Source organism: Ooceraea biroi, chromosome 13 (assembly GCF_003672135.1).
Source record: "Ooceraea biroi isolate clonal line C1 chromosome 13, Obir_v5.4, whole genome shotgun sequence".
NCBI lineage: Eukaryota > Metazoa > Arthropoda > Insecta > Hymenoptera > Formicidae > Ooceraea > Ooceraea biroi.
Genome location: NC_039518.1, coordinates 8,855,262 through 8,872,882, shown reverse-complemented (window position 1 = coordinate 8,872,882; position 17,621 = coordinate 8,855,262). Strand labels below are relative to the sequence as shown.

The 17,621-nt window shown below is 47.2% G+C and overlaps 3 protein-coding genes across 14 annotated transcripts in view; 1 reads left to right on the top strand and 2 right to left on the bottom strand.

Moving 5' to 3' along the window:
* Positions 1–3,669, bottom strand: part of LOC105286293 (arfGAP with SH3 domain, ANK repeat and PH domain-containing protein) — a 30,163-nt gene extending 26,494 nt beyond the window's left edge. For 2 of the 5 annotated variants that reach the window (XM_020033928.2, XM_020033927.2), the window contains exon 1: positions 1,151–3,665. In XM_020033928.2, the coding sequence (XP_019889487.1) occupies positions 1,151–1,276 (126 nt within the window). In that variant the 5' untranslated portion in view covers positions 1,277–3,665. Of the gene's footprint in view, positions 1–1,150 lie in introns of all 5 variants that reach the window. The other 3 variants (XM_020033926.2, XM_020033924.2, XM_020033925.2) reach the window with 3 other exon arrangements.
* LOC105286296 (persulfide dioxygenase ETHE1, mitochondrial) overlaps positions 1–17,621 on the top strand; it is a 41,058-nt gene that overhangs the window by 20,862 nt on the left and 2,575 nt on the right. Inside the window, exons 1-4 of one of the 5 annotated variants that reach the window (XM_011351147.3) lie at positions 3,947–4,108; positions 12,883–13,027; positions 15,089–15,274; positions 17,485–17,573. In XM_011351147.3, coding sequence (XP_011349449.1) covers positions 4,076–4,108; positions 12,883–13,027; positions 15,089–15,274; positions 17,485–17,573 — 453 coding nt within the window. In that variant the 5' untranslated portion in view covers positions 3,947–4,075. The other 4 variants (XM_011351145.3, XM_026974592.1, XM_011351149.3 and 1 more) reach the window with 4 other exon arrangements.
* LOC105286295 (40S ribosomal protein S19) lies at positions 9,696–17,600 on the bottom strand. Of its 4 annotated transcripts, none has more exons than XM_011351144.2 (3): positions 17,499–17,600; positions 10,391–10,461; positions 9,696–10,144 (listed from the first exon to the last, which is right to left on the bottom strand). In XM_011351144.2, the coding sequence occupies exons 2-3, from the start codon at positions 10,459–10,461 to the stop codon at positions 9,751–9,753; spliced, it is 465 nt and encodes a 154-aa protein (XP_011349446.1). In that variant the 5' UTR covers positions 17,499–17,600; the 3' UTR covers positions 9,696–9,750. The 4 variants fall into 4 exon arrangements, with proteins under 4 accessions (XP_011349446.1, XP_011349442.2, XP_011349443.2 ...); XM_011351140.3 differs by lacking the exon at positions 17,499–17,600 and adding an exon at positions 10,709–10,791; XM_011351141.2 differs by lacking the exon at positions 17,499–17,600 and adding an exon at positions 10,766–10,789.

Sequence of the window (17,621 nt, the reverse complement as noted above, 5' to 3'; positions counted from 1 at the left end):
TGTTCGAATAATCAATATAGTTTTTAGATTCCCAGTTACATTTCCGTTTTCGCTAATTGTAATAGAATTTGCGGAGCTAATTCGTGAGCAACTTCACGCCCGTACTCTTGACCCTGACCGTCTTCGAGTCACCCACTTACCCACTTTAGCGCTTGGGACTTACAACACTGATTTGTACGAAATTCGAGCGTCGCTACTATTTTCGAACCCACCGCGATCTATTTTCGTCGCTAGTAAAAGAGAAGGACAGAGGATGAATGAGTGAAAGAAGATTCGAATGTGTAAAACGTGTGCGCGCGCTCCACGTCTCATTACGATCTTCGAAACTTGATTTGCGCCATGCGATTCCAAATAAAGTGCTCGTTTGCATGAATCATGCACGAGGATGAGACGTGTGTTCTCGCAATTGGAGATTACGTATCTATCGAGATTCTTAATCGAGATAGCACTCAATTATTCGTATGTAGAGTGACGGAGCACGTTGCAAGTCGAGCCTGCGAGTCAAGAATGTAAATTCTCTTATCGAGAAATAAAATTCTGTAAAAGTGACGATTGACAGACTGTACATTATTTGCTGAAAGTTAAAAAAAAGTTGAAAGTCAGAACGATCGCAAATCACACACGGGAAGTTTGCGACGTCCCGCGGGATAGGATCGGCCAAGGATATCACCAGACGCTTGCGGTTATATCGCACGACGCGATACACACGCCCACACATCGCGCAACACGCGCGCGACCATCGAGACCCGGTATGGCTGCACGCCTGACACAGAGACGGAACAGCGGGACGGCACGATCTCGCGGGAGGGGGCGGAATGAGCAACTCGGCGACGAGGAGGCAAGAGCGCGCTCTTGAATTCTCCTCGCGAGAAAAACGCATCACGGAACGGAAATATCGATTCCGTTGTCATCACGCGTTTCTTCAACCGCTCCCATATAGCAGCGGTTGCATCGCACTTTTATCCCTAGTGGGCGTAATTCTTGGCGCCTTTTCTTATCTCCTTTGAAACAGTCGTCGATTAACGACTGGTCGAGGCGAAGCCTCGAGTTACAAGCGCAAGAAACGCTCAATCGAGCTTCGATGAAATCTGATGAATATTTATTGGATACGTCGCACGACGATACCGTGAATGACGATGATCGTACTCACCTCCTCGAGGGACGTGATGGTCTGCCTGCACTGTGGCATCCGCGAGACAAAGGTGGACGTGGTGGGCGAGTTGTAGTCCTCCCTCGTCTCCTCGACGAACTCGCTGACGGCGATTAGGCCCGGCATCTTTCCTCCCTTTCTAGTTTTCTGTCAGTTGCCTCGTCTCCCGCCAGCCGCCCCACCCCCCCAGCTGCAACCGAGGCTGTCCCTTCGGCGGATCCCTTCTCGCTGCCGCGGCTCCCCCTCGCGTCCTCGTGCTAGCCCTCGTTCTTCTCGTCGTCGGCGACCGCGCGCACACCTTCGCGTTCCGCGTTCCGCGTGCACCGTTCACCCCTCACCCGTCGTCTCTCATGAATTCCGCGGGACACTCCGATCACCTTTTCCGCCTCTCCGCGTATCCGTAGCGCACGATACAAACGTCGTTCCGCCGCGACGAGTGACAGGGAACGAGGGGAGAGGGACGAGAAGCGTGAAGTGCGTAACGAGTGCGTACGATTGGAAAAGAGAGAGACGGGGAATAACAACGGGGAACGGAAAAGCGAGACGGAGATGCAGGCAGCAAGTCGAGTGGCGTGTCCGGCGACCACCACCTCACCGAGTTCGCGCACAGAGAGACACTCGCGAGACCGGCGCGATTATTTTCGCGACATGCTCGCCGCGAGCCACTTAGCCGTCTTAGCGAGGATGCATAGCAGCAGCAGCGGCGGCAACGGCAACTCGCTCTCCTTCTCGGTGAAGAGCGCGGGTCACCACGCATACGTACATGCGCGCGTGCATACGAGTCGGGAAACGAACGCACGGCCGATACACACACATACACGCCCACTCGCGTACATGTACACGTATGTCCTCATGAGCGCACCGAGCGACAAGCACGCACGCGCGCGTACGCAGCTGCGTCCGCGATGGCGAGACTGGATGCTCCGATCTCGCACCTAATCGCGCACCAACTACCAGCTCGGTCGGTGCCGAGTACTGCCGAGGCACACCGATGCACCGAGCCACTCGCACCGCGACCAAACTTTCACTGAGGAGGCGCTGGCAACGCGCGCGCTCGTCACTAGTGACCTTTCGCCACGAAACAAAGTGTAACCAGATCCGCGACATCCCACTAGGGATATCAAGTGGCCAATGAAGTAATAAGGAGGCAAATGGCGGATAATACGAATGACATATTTCGAGGCTTGCTTACGCAAACGTTACAATTACAAAGGAAAAGAACGATTATGTTTAGAATTATATAGACAATTTCGAACAATCGTTGAATCTTTGTCACGCGTCTTATTAAATAAAATATAAAGTTAAAAGAGGAATATCAATTTCGAAATATTTGATACCCTTCAACTTGAATTAACAAATTTAAGCCTGTGCGAGATCCAACTGTCGTGGTCGGACTCCGGCTCTGACGGCTGATTCCGTTCGGAAGAGAACGTGCGACGGGAAAAGTGACCACTCGCTGATCACGGCAAGGACTGGGGCGTGTGACTGGAGTTCACTAAGTCCGCGGAATGTTCGTGTACCAGGTTTATTAGAACACCGTCGACAAAACAGACGAACAAAAAGTCAGGCACGGATGGTCTCGAGAGAACGCGAATCTGCGTGCTTGGATCGTCCGTCGAAGATATCGAGCTTAGATCGGGAACGCGCGTCTCTGCTACAGCGGAACACGCGCCGAACTCGATCTCGAGAACTTGGAACGATTTACCGGGCGGCCGAACGTTGGCGAAATATATGAATACTGTCTGCGACCAAGATTCGTTCGCGAACAAGGCTGAATCTTCTCTGGCTTTGTCCTCGACGAGCGATCGACAGCGGCGTCGCCTGTTTGTCGCCTTCGGTGGAGAAAAATAGGCAGACGCGACCAAACAAGAGAGCTCTTTCGTCTCTGTCCATCGCACGTGAGGATTTAAGCCGTGCGAGCGAGATCGTCGGGGTTCGCGCCCGTCCGAGGTCAATTTTCGATCGCGAACGACGCAAATATTGCGAGATCCGGATAGCGCGCGACAAACATCTGGTGCTCGATTGGCCACGCAAGACTCGACGAAATTTTAATCGAAGACTAATTAACCAAAATGGTTTGACCGTGGTCCGGATCCCGAACATACCGCCCGCCTCGGGACGACAGTGCCGAATGACGGAGTAGTCCGAGCGACGCGTGGGGATTCCGTCGAGTCGTGAGTGATTCCGCATGTAGACATAAAGTTGGGATTGAAATGCCCGAGGTCTGCAGACTCGGCGAAAGAAATGACGGCATGAGATGCTTGGTAAACAATGCCGCCCGCCGTGGCGAAAATGAATTGTCGCACGCTACATTATTCATCGCAGTAACTCGCGATCAAAAAATACACATTAAAGAATAATGGATACGAAGAATACATCGAATTATTACATGGAATTAATCGAACAACGTAAAGAAAAAAACTAAAAGGACCGTTACGCTAATGGAATGAACTAGTGACATGACTTTATTGCCGGGTCGGTTCGATGTTGACTGGTAAGACGCATAGTTTGCGGATCGGTCTTCGGTACTCGGACGTTGCCGTGCGTATGGTCACAACGCGTACGAAGCCGTCGTCTCCGGCGTGGCATTGGCTCACTCGACCGAGTTCCCACTTGCATGGGGGGAGCGAGTCGTTCCGTATGAGGACCAATTGTCCGACCTTAACTGAAGCGGTGGGTTCTCGCCACTTTGCCCGTTGTTGCAGCGTATTGAGGTAGTCGGTCTGCCACAACTTCCAAAATCGTTCGGACAATTGGCGAACGAGTTGCCAGCGAGACAACCGGTTCTCGTTAAGGGCGAGTAATGACGGTTCCGGAGGCGACGTCAACGCGGATCCGACGAGGAAATGTCCCGGCGTGAGACATTCGTAGTCATCGAGTGTGTCGGTGAGAGCGGCCAATGGCCTTGAATTGAGGCAGGATTCGATGTTGCATAACACCGTGGTCAACTCTTCGAAGGTGAGTGTGTGACTGCTGAGAACCCGACGGAGGTGGTGTTTGACGCTTTTCACCCCGGATTCCCAGAGTCCGCCGAAGTGCGGCGCGGACGGCGGTATGAAATGCCACTCGATGTGGTCCGCGGCGGTTTGATTCAGAAAATTTGGATCTCGTAAGGCCGTTTTATAGGCGATCGTCAATTCCTTGTCGGCGCCAATGAATGTGGTGCCATTGTCCGAGTACATGGACGCCGGCAAACCACGTCGGGCACAAAATCGCGAGAATGCGCCGATGAACGCCGGCGTGGAATAATCGCTGACGAGGTCTAAGTGCACAGCCTTGGTGGCCAAGCAGATAAACACCGCGACGTAGGCCTTTCGCGAAGGAATCCCGCGCCCGGCGGAAGCGCGTACCAACACGGGGCCCATATAGTCGACGCCGCAATGCAGAAAGCTCCGGGTCGTTGGCGTGACTCTATGTGCCGGGAGATCGCCCATTATCTGCGTCGGAATCGCGGCTCGTTCGCGAGTGCACACGATGCATTTATGAATTCGAGCTTTGACCGCATTCCGAGCACGGAGTATCCAGAAGTCACGTCTGAGAACGTTAAGCGTCAATTGAGGCCCGGCGTGTAATGCGCGAATGTGCGCGTTGTGTATAATTAATTTGACCAGCGGATGAGCCGATAGTAGTACGGGGTGTCGAACGGAAAACGCGAGGGGAGCCTTCCTCAGGCGGCCGCCGACGCGCACAAGTCCGTCGCGATCGAGAAACGGCGTGAGGGCGAGGAGTGGACTCCGTGACGATAGCGGTTGCTGATTGGCGAGCGCGTGGATTTCCGTAGGAAAGTTCTCGGCTTGGATCTTTTGAAGCCAGAAAACCTTCGCTAGCCCGATCTCCGCGGATGACAGCGCGGGACCGAGAGCGCCGGTGGGGTCACCAGGTCGAACCTGGCGACGACATAATCTCGTGAACCGAATTACGTACGCAGTCACGCGAAGTAGTTTTGGCCACGACGAGTACCGGGACGCGAGAGTCCAGGGTTCGTGGAGGGGCGCGCACAGGAGTGCGGTTCGCTTCTCTTCGAGAGAGGCGTCGGCGGTAGGGATGTTCGGTCGTGAGGGCCAGTGGTCTGCTGACAGCTTAAGCCAGGATGGACCATGCCACCATAGTGGATGAGTCCCGATTTCGTTGGCGAGTACTCCACGGGACGCGCAGTCGGCGGGATTGCAGTCCGTGGGTACGTGATGCCATTCGCAGCTTGCTAGTTGCTCTTGGACCTCAGCGACCCGGTGGGCGACGAAGGTTCGCCAGCGGGATGGATGCTGAGAGATCCAGGCTAGTACCACTGTGGAGTCAGTCCAACAGTGGCACGGAAGATCCTCTATTCCGAGATTGCGTCGAGCGAAGGGAATAAGTTTAGCAAGTAACCCCGCGGCGGAGAGTTCTAGCCGCGGAATGGTCATCGGCTTGAGTGGAGCGACCTTCGACTTTCCGACGAGCAGAGTGACGCGTACTTCCCCGTCGTACTGGACGGTTTTGAGATAGACCGCGGCCGCGTAAGCTAAAGTGGACGCGTCTGCAAATCCGTGAAGCTCGGCGTACCGAATATTATCGGAGAGGCCTGTCCACCGGGTCACTGTCAGTCCGTTAAGCGAGTCGAGGGTCGCATAGATTGCGTGCCACTTATTTAACAGCGGATCGGGGATGGACTCGTCCCAACCGAGTTTCGTCTTCCAGAGCTGCTGCATGAAGATTTTGGCAGTCGTGATGACGGGTGTTACCCAGCCGAGTGGGTCGAACAGTTTCGCAATCGACGAAAGAATAAGCCGTTTGGTTCGCGGTTCGATATCAGGCAGCGACACTCTGAACTCGAAAGCATCGGCTGACGGATTCCACCCGATTCCGAGAATTTTTACGTGGTCGTCGGAGGCGAGATCCTTACTGCAGGCGAGCCCATGATCAGCGCTGTCGATATCGGCGAGGAGCTCGACCGAATTACTAGACCACTTACGGAGCGTGAATCCCCCGCTTTGCAAAATCGCGATTACTTGGTCACGGACTAGCCGAATGCGAGTTAGATCGTCGACGTAAATTTTATCCCGGAGGACCTGAACCGCCAACGGGAACCGGTGTCCTTCGTCGCGACTTAACTGACGTATGACTCCGAGTGCAAGGAAGGGGGAACACGCCATTCCGTAGGTAACGGTGAGAAGCTGATAATCGAGCGGCTGGGATTTCGCGTCAAGCCAGACGATTCGCTGGTAATCAACATCGTCCTCGTGAATGCGGATTTGGCGGTACATTTTCGCGATGTCGGCCGAATATACGTATTTGTGTTGACGCCATTGCATGATGACCGCGGGCAGGTCGGTCTGCGGTTTCGGACCTGGCAAGAGATGGTCATTCAATGACGTGCCGTTAGACGTAACGCTCGACGCGTTAAACACTACGCGGAGACGAGTGGTTGCGCTGCTTTCCCGAACAACCGCGTGATGCGGGATGTACACAACCTGATCGGTGGGGTAACGCGGCCGAGGAACAGGTCGCATATGTCCGAGCCTTTCGTAGTCGTCCATGAACTCGGTGTACTCTTTTTTAAGATCATCGTCCCGTCGAAGCTTGGCACATACGGAATGTAAACAACTCTCCGCGCGGGTCCGAGAATGACCGATATTGATGGGTGGACCGCGTCGAAACGGCAACCGAACAATATACCGGCCCTCTGAATCGCGAGAGTGGGTCGACTGGAAATGTTGCTCGCATTGATCGTCGAGAGTGTCCGCGATAGAGCGCGACGGCACTTCTTCCGTTTCCCAGAATCGTCGAAGGTCTTTATCAAGCGATTCGGACGAAGAAACGTGATGAACGTGAAGGTGCCCGGCGGAGATCGTCGACTCAGCAGTGGAACCGGGATCCGATGGTCCCGTAGAACCGGAAATGATCCATCCGAACACCGAGTTTTGTGCGATGGGCTGCCCGGTCTCTCCGCGACGAAGTCCGTCTCTCAGGAATGTCGCTGTATAGATCGGCACCGAGTAATACCTCGATCGGTTCCGAACTGGTCGGGTCTACGTCCGCGAGTATCAGATTCTTCAGGTGCGCATACGACGCGAGATTGCACCGGTCAGTCGGAGCACACGACGTAAGCGTCTTTGGCAGAATGACCGCGGTGGTGTCGTACGTCGGATTAGACGCGTGCCTAGGCGTGACTCGGATTTGCACCGCGTGGCGGAAGGTGCCGGCGGAAATGCCACCGAGCGCGGAAACAGATATAGGCGCTCTAACCCGTTTGGCCTTCAAGAGTTGAACAAGGCGCTCGCTGACAAAGGTCATCTCCGAACCCTGATCGACAAGAGCTCGAACGACAGCAGAGCGACCGGAGGAAACGCTCACTCGGATTAGCGCCGTGGCTAATAACACGCGAGAACGCAATCGCTTGTCCGATGAGGAGATCAGCGAGGTCACTTCGGCCGCAGGTGTAGTCGAGATGGACACAGTATCGGTGGTCGCCATGGTCGATGATCCCGAGCTACGCTCAGCGCTCGTGTGAAGCATCGAATGATGTTTTTGTTGACACGATCGACACGTATTGACACTTCGGCAGTCGGCTGACGCATGATACGCGCTTAGGCAGTTTGAACATCGTTTATGCCTTTTAACGACGTCGCGACGCTGTCCGGCATTTTTGCTAATAAATTCCGGACATTTCGACAGATAATGTTGAGCCTGGCACAGCGGGCACAGGTCTCGATCGCTCGCAGTCGAAGAGGCGGTAGATGCGCTAACTCGCGGCGTGGACTTGGGTCCGGACTTGCGGAGCGAGTCGGGGGCGAATTCTTCGATGGCGCGAACTCGTGCGTGCAAGAATCGCGCAAGGTCGTCGTACGTAGGTAGGACATCCGCGTCGCCCGCTTTCAGGGTCCAAGCCTTCCGCGTAACTGGGTCCAGTTTCTGTACGACGAGGTGGACGAGTACGTCGTTCCACAGTTCGGAATCGCTGCGATTAAGCCGGGTTAGAGCCGACAGAGTGATATTAAGTTTATCGCGTAACGCGTGTAAATCGCTAGCTGATTCGCGTGTGACGGCTGGCAAGTTGAGCAGCGAAGACGGATGTGTCGCGACGAGACGACGTTTATTCTCGAACCTGCCTTTCAGCGTGTGCCACGCGATCGCAAAATTATCGGCAGTTACAGATAAATTAGCTATGCATTCGAGTGCGCGACCCTTTAAGCTCGAAGTTAGGTAGTGCATTCGGGCAAAATCGCTCAGATCTGGATTGTCGCGAATGAGAGCCGTAAAGCGATCGCGAAAGTGCTCCCATTCTTCGTACTTGCCGTCGAAAGGCGGTAACCGAATAGTCGGGAGATGAGACAAAGAAAAGGGCGACGTGTCGGATCGCACGGTACTGTTCGCCATTGATTGAGTCTGACTCACGACCGGCTCCAGCTCTTCCAACCACACGGCGAGGTCGTCCATGGTGGCGTTGAACGCCGCTTCCGTCACATCTAGCAGGTTGTTGGAGAAATACTCGACAGTCGGACGGGACGCCGCAGGAACCAAGGTCGTCAACAAGTCGTGCCCTTGCTGATACTGCGCCCAGGCCTCCTTCACGGTGGCGATTCGAGAACGAACGATAGCAGCGTTCATATTCTTTCGGCCCGTCTTCTTGAAGTTCTCAATGGTACGCTCGATAGAGCGTTGGATTCGCGCTTGCTTCTCAATCTGCGCGTCCATGATTCCGTGGATTGCGTGTCAGATCGTGTCACTAGCCTTGCACTCGCGCCCCAATCCGGCTCGAAGGACCAAATTTATGTGCGAGATCCAACTGTCGTGGTCGGACTCCGGCTCTGACGGCTGATTCCGTTCGGAAGAGAACGTGCGACGGGAAAAGTGACCACTCGCTGATCACGGCAAGGACTGGGGCGTGTGACTGGAGTTCACTAAGTCCGCGGAATGTTCGTGTACCAGGTTTATTAGAACACCGTCGACAAAACAGACGAACAAAAAGTCAGGCACGGATGGTCTCGAGAGAACGCGAATCTGCGTGCTTGGATCGTCCGTCGAAGATATCGAGCTTAGATCGGGAACGCGCGTCTCTGCTACAGCGGAACACGCGCCGAACTCGATCTCGAGAACTTGGAACGATTTACCGGGCGGCCGAACGTTGGCGAAATATATGAATACTGTCTGCGACCAAGATTCGTTCGCGAACAAGGCTGAATCTTCTCTGGCTTTGTCCTCGACGAGCGATCGACAGCGGCGTCGCCTGTTTGTCGCCTTCGGTGGAGAAAAATAGGCAGACGCGACCAAACAAGAGAGCTCTTTCGTCTCTGTCCATCGCACGTGAGGATTTAAGCCGTGCGAGCGAGATCGTCGGGGTTCGCGCCCGTCCGAGGTCAATTTTCGATCGCGAACGACGCAAATATTGCGAGATCCGGATAGCGCGCGACAAACATCTGGTGCTCGATTGGCCACGCAAGACTCGACGAAATTTTAATCGAAGACTAATTAACCAAAATGGTTTGACCGTGGTCCGGATCCCGAACAAAGCCCAGAAATAGAAACTTGTACACGCTATCGGATATGATAAAAAAGGCGGACAAACTCTCTTTTACTTTTACTTATATTTTTTAATTTTATTACAGAAACATAAAAGAACATTAAATTACAATGGTTTCCTGAAGCTTAAGTTGTTTTTTGCTCTTAGCCTTTACTTGTGCGGCAATACGATCCAAGTCCCTGCGTCCTTGACTCGTTAATTTGCGTCCACCGAGAGGCGCCTTCTCGATGAGCTTCAACTGCTCCAGACTCTGGAGTGCCTTACGTGCAACACCACCAGCCGATCGGCAAAAGTGGCTAGGATGGGTGCCATTGCGTTTGCGTCCACCAAAGATCTTGGTGACAGCGCCAACTCCGATTGGGCTGCGAATGTAGATATGACGTACAATGGCTGCGCAACGGATGTAATACCAATCTTGATCATACGGTGCGAGCTCCTTGAATCGAGCAGACTTCACGATATCTACCCACTCAGGCACACGCATCTTGCCAGTCCTGAAATTATATGAAACGTAATGTAGACAGTTCCGACTAAGAAATTGTAGTACATATTATTATTTTAGAGATGGAATAAAAGATACTTTTTATACAAAATTATACCAAAGAAAGATTAAATAACAAGTACTATAACAAACTGTACGCATGTAATAAATTACATATCACCATAGCACTTTAGGTACTATGGTGCGTGAGAGATTACTTAGGTTAGGTTAAAGTTGCTTCTTTCTCGAGGTTACTCACTTTTTGAGGAAAGCAGCAAAGGCCTTCACAAATTTGTGCTGGTCCACGTCCTTCAGCGTTACAGACGGCATCTAAAAAAGGATTCAGATTTGATAAGAAACTTGGAAACGTGGAAATAACGTGTACACACGCCACATGGTCGAAGTAGGAATTATAGAACATCGTTCCGAGGTTTTAAATGTAATAAATCTAAAGTCTCAGTAACCGATGAAAATCATACAATTTCGTTGAACCAATTACATACGTTTTTTGACTACTACTCGCTATTCGACTACTGAAAACGACTTAATTTGCCAAAAGAATGTCAACACCACGCACCTTTACGACAATGTTCACCGGAAAGAGCAAAATCAAAATGGTGGCGGAATTACTAACCTTCGATATTAAAATGACTCGACCGGAAACAGCCATAGAGTATACTTTTCAAGATGGGCAGTCTGAAGATGGCGGATTTCAAGATGGCGTATCCGTGCGTAACGACGGACTGATGACGTTTATGTATTTCGTGGTAGACTCGCTGACAGAGATTTTTTTTAATTATTCAGTAATCATGACGCGATGATCGGATGATCGGCCAGTGAGGGGAAAAAAGAGAGAGAGGTTACGTTGTTGTCTACGGCTGCAGGGGGCAGCTTTATCTTCGCGTTGCGTAAGATTGCGAAATGCAGTACAATAACATGATTTCGGATAACGAATGGATTATCATTGTCAGCGATCATCGTTGCCCTGTTCTCTCTCGTCGAGTCAGTACGTAACGGTACACGAAGAAAAGAGCATCGGCGCTATATCACAAGGGCAACATGATTCGCAACCTTTGTTTCCGGACAAGCTCGCCGATGCTGCAAACGCTCGGAATGCGCGCTATTCACGCCATGGTGGACGTTTTGACGAAGCGCACTCCCTTTTCGAGGGACTTCTTGTTCCGTCAGGTAACTCGCGCGAAAGGGACGTAAATTGTGCCGCCTCCAACGTCATCTGACGGACGATCACTCGCACTTGCACTCTCGCGGTACGCGTAACGTAACGATTGAAAAACCCGTATCTTTTACTTGTGCTACTATTTTTTTCGTATTTCGTTATTTATTTATTATTACGTTAGTTAAAATGAAGTAAGTGCACGAAGGAATGTTAAAATCGTTAGATGATTGATTGATCGATGAAAAAAATCTTTACAAACTCTGAGGCACTTTGTACATTTTGCAGTTTATACGTGTACTTTTTACACAACAATAGAAACTGTGCAACAAGTTCGTCTGAATTTATTACTCGTCAAAAGCGAGGTACGTTTATTTTCTTCCGCGTAGCAACTGCACAATAGTTTTAATACAATTCTGTGCGTTTTGGTTCTATACCGATTCGTTTCGACAAATGTAAAGGTACGGGGTATTGTTGATACGACACGATATTTTTTTCATTCGCGATTCACGTAGCAGATGTTCAAATTGGTTTATATAACAATTTGATTTGCCGGATTTATTTTTAAAGTATAATGCTACGTTTTGTTAACGCGTGTTGAGCATGCCAAACTATGACCATTTCATCATTTCTATCGTATAACATAAAAAAGTTATAAAAAATAACTTAAAAAAATTAATTATTAAAGTAATAAATTGCAAGAATATAAGAATCAATTGCAAAAATATAAGAATATTTCGAAATTGCCGAATGAAATCAATCCCTATTTGTTTTTCAATAAACAATCCTGTACAAATGCATTTAAATAAAATATCGATTACGGAAAAAAAGACATCGGGCATTATATTTTTGTTGTAATTGGAATTTACACTCGGCAAAACGCAATTCGTTTTCGAGCTTCAAGTTAGAATCGAATAAAAACGTAATCTAACAAAACAAAAAGAGATTATTACACACTTGAATTACGTGAAAAAACGGGTCAGTACTGACAGGATTAGTGAACACCGAGCGTTAACATCGAAAAAAGCACAGAAATGTGCTTTCACATTTTGCGAGAATAATTTCACGTGGTCATATGCTTCCAAAACTTATATTTTCTATCGTTTTTTTCATTATACATAAAAGAAGTAAGATCTAAGATAAAATTCAAAATGTAGTGTTTAAAACGATTACGGATGTTTCTTTCAACTTCATTATTGTATACGGTATATTTGCATTTTTTAAATATTTTATTATTTTTATTGTTTTGTTGTTGAAATGCTCAAAGCGTAATGAAAAACATATGTGCCGGAAATTTTTGTAGTCTCGCTATGTGACTCTTTATTATCACCGGTGTTATGCACCGTAATAACAAAAAATTTGCATAATACCGTTACAGTTTATTGCATTTATTCGTTTTTAATTAATAAATGCTTGAACGTATGCAAAGCCAATATTTTATTTGCAGTAACATGACTATAAAGATAATTACGATACTAATATTATTATAAATGAAAAACAATTTAGGATTTACGAGAATGCAATTTCACGTATTCGCATCATATATATTGCCAATAAATAATTATTTAAATTTTCAGTTCTTCGATCCAATGTCTAGCACGTACACATATCTGTTGGCTGATGTCAACGATAAAGAAGCGATTTTAATCGATCCAGTCATCGAATGGGTTGAGCGTGACAAGAGAATTATCGAGGAACTCGGATTAACTCTGAAATATGCCCGTAAGTTGCAAACGTACCTACATTATATTTTCTGAACACAAGTCGCAAAAAATCGAGACCTATAACTATCTCTCAGCGCGATATGAAACGTCGAAATAACATGTTTATAATTCTCTTCACGTGATTGAATTTTTGCGGCGAAGTTTGCTTAAGAACGTTCATTATCTTCTCCTCACGTGATTGAATTTTTGTGGCAAAGCTTGCATAAGAACGTTCATTATCTTAAACGAATTATCGTAAGAATATTGTGAAATCAATCGTCAGAAATACAAGTTTTGTATTACCTATGACAGATAGAAAGATTGATCAAATGGTCAAAACTTAAATTAAAGTACATTAAAGTCTTTTTGCACTGGTATTAATTTCCGCAATATTAGCTGTCACGACTCGTGCAGGCCGGTAAATTAATACCTGCTTACGTAATAACATCGTATATGTAATTTGTAGAATTTTCCAAATTTGATACCGTAAGCACAATGACCTAATCATACTCATTCATGTTCTCCATAAAACACCTAGATTAAATAACCAATTAATTACACTCTAATTAACAGCGAGATACATCATCTTACTATCGTTGCTACTTGATATCGCCGGCGCTGTACCTGTCGGCAATTACGCAATGTCCCGGTTCGTGATTTACGAGCCGGGCGCAAAATTATGTATATTGCCGAACTATCCTACTAACCGACCAATATTTGCCGAACTTCATAATGAATTGGTATGCAATCCCACTGCCATGAACGGCGGTCGCGAGCCCTGCATAGTTTCGCTATTGTTCACTGGGGGAAGGGGGGTAAAACGTCGCCGTGGACCATAAACTCGAGGCGAGGGTGTGCTCGAGCATATCGTTGAACTTTGCCAATTTCGATAAAGAACTTCGACTTCAGCACCGATCCGATCCGATTTTACCGATCACTGATCTCGATTTTCGAGTGTATCGCTTGAGACGGAGGCGGCGAGTCATTTCGCCAACGAGTCACGTTTATAGCGGGCGGAGGAAAGCGAGTATGCATGAAAATTAATAAAGTTTCACCCTTAAATGATATCTATAGATGTTTGAAAGACCCACAGGATCTCTACCATTATTTAATAAAATGTTCCTCGTTGAAAATGAAAATAGAAAAGAAAAGAAATCATTCTGCAATCGTTGCAAGAATTGAGAGGACGACATGAATGTTCTCGCGAAAATTTGCATGTTAATCCTTTAGAGTAATACTGAACAATACTGAACGCGCTATCAAAGTATTAAGAGTATTAGCCCTTTCCGGCCGAAATTTGCGCCCTTAATGGCAAAGGGACTTTTGGTTGAGCAAGAAGGGACAAAGTTTATGGCGCCGTATATTAGGACACGGAAGGGAATAGTTAATAGGATTACTATATTGCGCTATCAGACCGCGAAATGGTTTTTGCGAGGGATCGCTTTAGCTAAGTGGAACGTATGCACTTGTTTATGCCGAGCTCCGTGTGTGCCAATTCTGTCGCGAACAAACGGACATTTCCATAATGCACTTTCCTCTGTTTTCCGATAACATGAATACCATTAATGCCGCTTCTCCCTCCCGTATAAATACAACTGTGCGAATCGCTTGTAATTGAGTAATTCGTGCATATAGCGAAGCCACTAATTTAGATTATAACAGATTTAACGTAATGTAATTAATTGTATCCACACGTTGTTTGTGCGCGCGCGTTTGTCGTTCGAGACGGTCAAGTGTAATATGCAAGGATGTTCCAAAACTGCCTGGGTCTGCTTGTTTCGTGATCAATATTGAGGCAGCGATCTTACGTCACGAGTTCTTAAACGGCAACATTTATTTTCGGACTTAACAATTTCGTAATTGTTGACGCTTTCGCGTTTCACGTCAGTGATTTTTCCGAGTGTTAAAGAGCGAATATTCAGGCGATACGCCTTGCAGCGCGTTACGAAAGCGTGATACAACGCGATTTCGCGACGCGGACTCGGTAACGCTTATCGATTATACGTTTATAGCAGTAACAATGACTGGCGTGTTTGCTCGTTGATCAATCCGGCAGTGACGATCTTTCTCCTTGTTGCAGTAAACACGCACATGCACGCGGATCACATCACTGGCACGGGTCGACTCAAATCACTGCTGCCTGGTTGCAAGTCCATGATATCGCGCGCCAGCGGTGCCGAGGCGGACATATTCCTGCAGGCGGATGATCAAATCCATTTCGGCAGGCATTATCTCAAGGTGTTATCCACTCCGGGCCACACTGAAGGTCAGTCCTTTTCTCACATCTCTTCTTAATTCATGTCTAAACTACTTTTGAAACAAGATGCGAAATCACGAGATACTTTGTGTACGCTATCCGATTTTATTTCGATAACTTATTAATCTTTATGATAAAGACCGTTGACAAAACTTTGCACGCACATAAAACCCCGCTGCACTTAATCGACACAAATTTATGTCACTGTTTTTCGCTTGTCAAAGGTAGCTTCCGTTTTCACCTATTTTTTTCCAGCAGTAAAATATTATCCCACTACCCATTTAGCTAGGCATTCCACTATCGCCCGTGTGTCAGCTACATGGAGTGGTAAAATAGAGCGCAGCGTTACCCTATAAAGGGCTAAGTGCATAGTGTATCATATTTGATGCATGTGTGAATTCTAGCATTTTCTCGATATGAACCATTTTACAATATACACACATGCATGATAAAAAATGTACCAAATAAATGAAGGAATTTTCTGTAAACATTCTGATGTTACAGAATTATGCCGCCAAAAAATACATTTTTAAAAATGTTTAAATAAAGAGTATATAATAAAACTGTAATAAAAAAAGGACTTCAAAAATATTACGTACAACGCCGGTACACACTCCACAATATCGTGTTTCGCAAATCTCTGTAGCGCATTCGGTTGCAATCCGATTTAACGCAATTCTTATTGCATTCGTCGCGTCCGCGCGGTGAATGCAAAACACGCTTTTCGCGAACCATAACGAAAGTTTTGAGATTACGAAAGTCTATAGAATTGTTCCGCAGCTGGATACTATCGGGGTGTATTTCTCGCGCGCGATCGATCGGATTCGCCCAGTCTATTATTTTATTAATTGAGATGCCGAGAAAAATGAAGTACTTTCTTCAGAGTGCCATTTTAAACTTTTGTATTGGAAAGATCAAGGATATAACGCGCCTGAATATCAATGTAGAGATCGATCTGATGAGCTCCCGCTAAAAAGAATGTAATTAATTAAGAACCACGTCTCAAAATATATCGTAGATTTAATAATTTCTAACTTGTGTAGACTCGATCAGAAATAACTAGAGTTCGTAAATGAGAAAAATTCAAGGTAAGACGACTTGTGTTTTTTAGTACCATTTTAGATTATTCATGCATTTACGTATACATTTGAAATATTTGTCTAAATTTTTGTTGATTATTGATTGTAATTTTATTTTAACGGAAAATATTTGATTAATTCATCTCGTAATTATATTTAATTTTAGATATCTGATTGTAATTAAATAAAGCAAAGAATTTTCTTCTTGCTCTGTAATATTTGTGACATTCGATATAACTCTAGGACACTGTGTACATGTGCAAGAGTATGTACAGCGGAACGGAATGAAAAAAAAGGATACGGCCATTCTTATCGATCGTGCCAGATTCGCTACTCGCCGCGACTCGATCGTTTGTCCAGGGAAAATCCTGGGGCTGTCTAGGCTATCTCGATATATCGGGTCTAGCCGATGAACTCGATTTTTCGTGCCGAACACGCGAATGGCGTACATTAAATATCCGTGAGTTACGAATACGGTATCAACTTCATTTCCACACACCATAAAACTCGAACGATGATTAAAGTCTTAAATATTTCAACCTTCTTACGAGAAAAGAAAATGGACAAATATTTTGTAAAGCAAATACGTTTGTATGCAAATCATAAAGCGCATCGACAATTCCCAACGCTGAGAATACAGGATGTTCTGAACTTTCTCGTTGCGCTTCCTATACGCAGTATCATCTAGCGTATGATCCACTTGCTCTTGTTTTTAAATATATTGCAATTTATATTTACACAATTTGGAGATTATCAAGGGATCAGTAATTTTATAATTATAATCTTATCGTTGAGAATTTATTGCGCATTCTTTTTTTAATCTCGCGAGATCATTCCTACGTCAAGTATAATATATCTATTCGCCACGTTTTTCCAACGAGCGTAATACATCTGCTCGCAGTTTTTCCCCCTTTTTTTATAGAACGCGATCGCAGGGCAAATAGGATGAACGCGCAAATAGAACGAACGAAAACTCGATTTATTAGCACTTTAGCAGTTTAGCAGCCGATTACGGGGCGAATCGCCACGAGTCGAGATACATGTATCTCGATTCGATGAAGAGCAACGTGATGCTTGCCGGCGATGGTGGCCGCGCGAAGCAAAGCACGATATCGTAAATATTTCATCTGATACTTGCAGGTTGTGTCACTTACGTTTGCGATGAGCAGGCAATCGCGTTCACGGGCGATGCACTCTTGATACGGGGATGCGGCAGAACTGATTTTCAGGTAAGCCCGAGTGGAAAACTCATCGGAAAGTGTCGCGGATACACATGC

Coding starts and splice junctions, on each gene's coding strand:
- LOC105286295 (XM_011351144.2), bottom strand. CDS start 10,461: ATGCCGTCTGTAACGCTGAAGGACGTGGACCAGCACAAATTTGTGAAG. Junction 10,145..10,390: donor TTTGCTGCTTTCCTCAAAAA/GTGAGTAACCTC, acceptor ATATAATTTCAG/GACTGGCAAGATGCGTGTGC.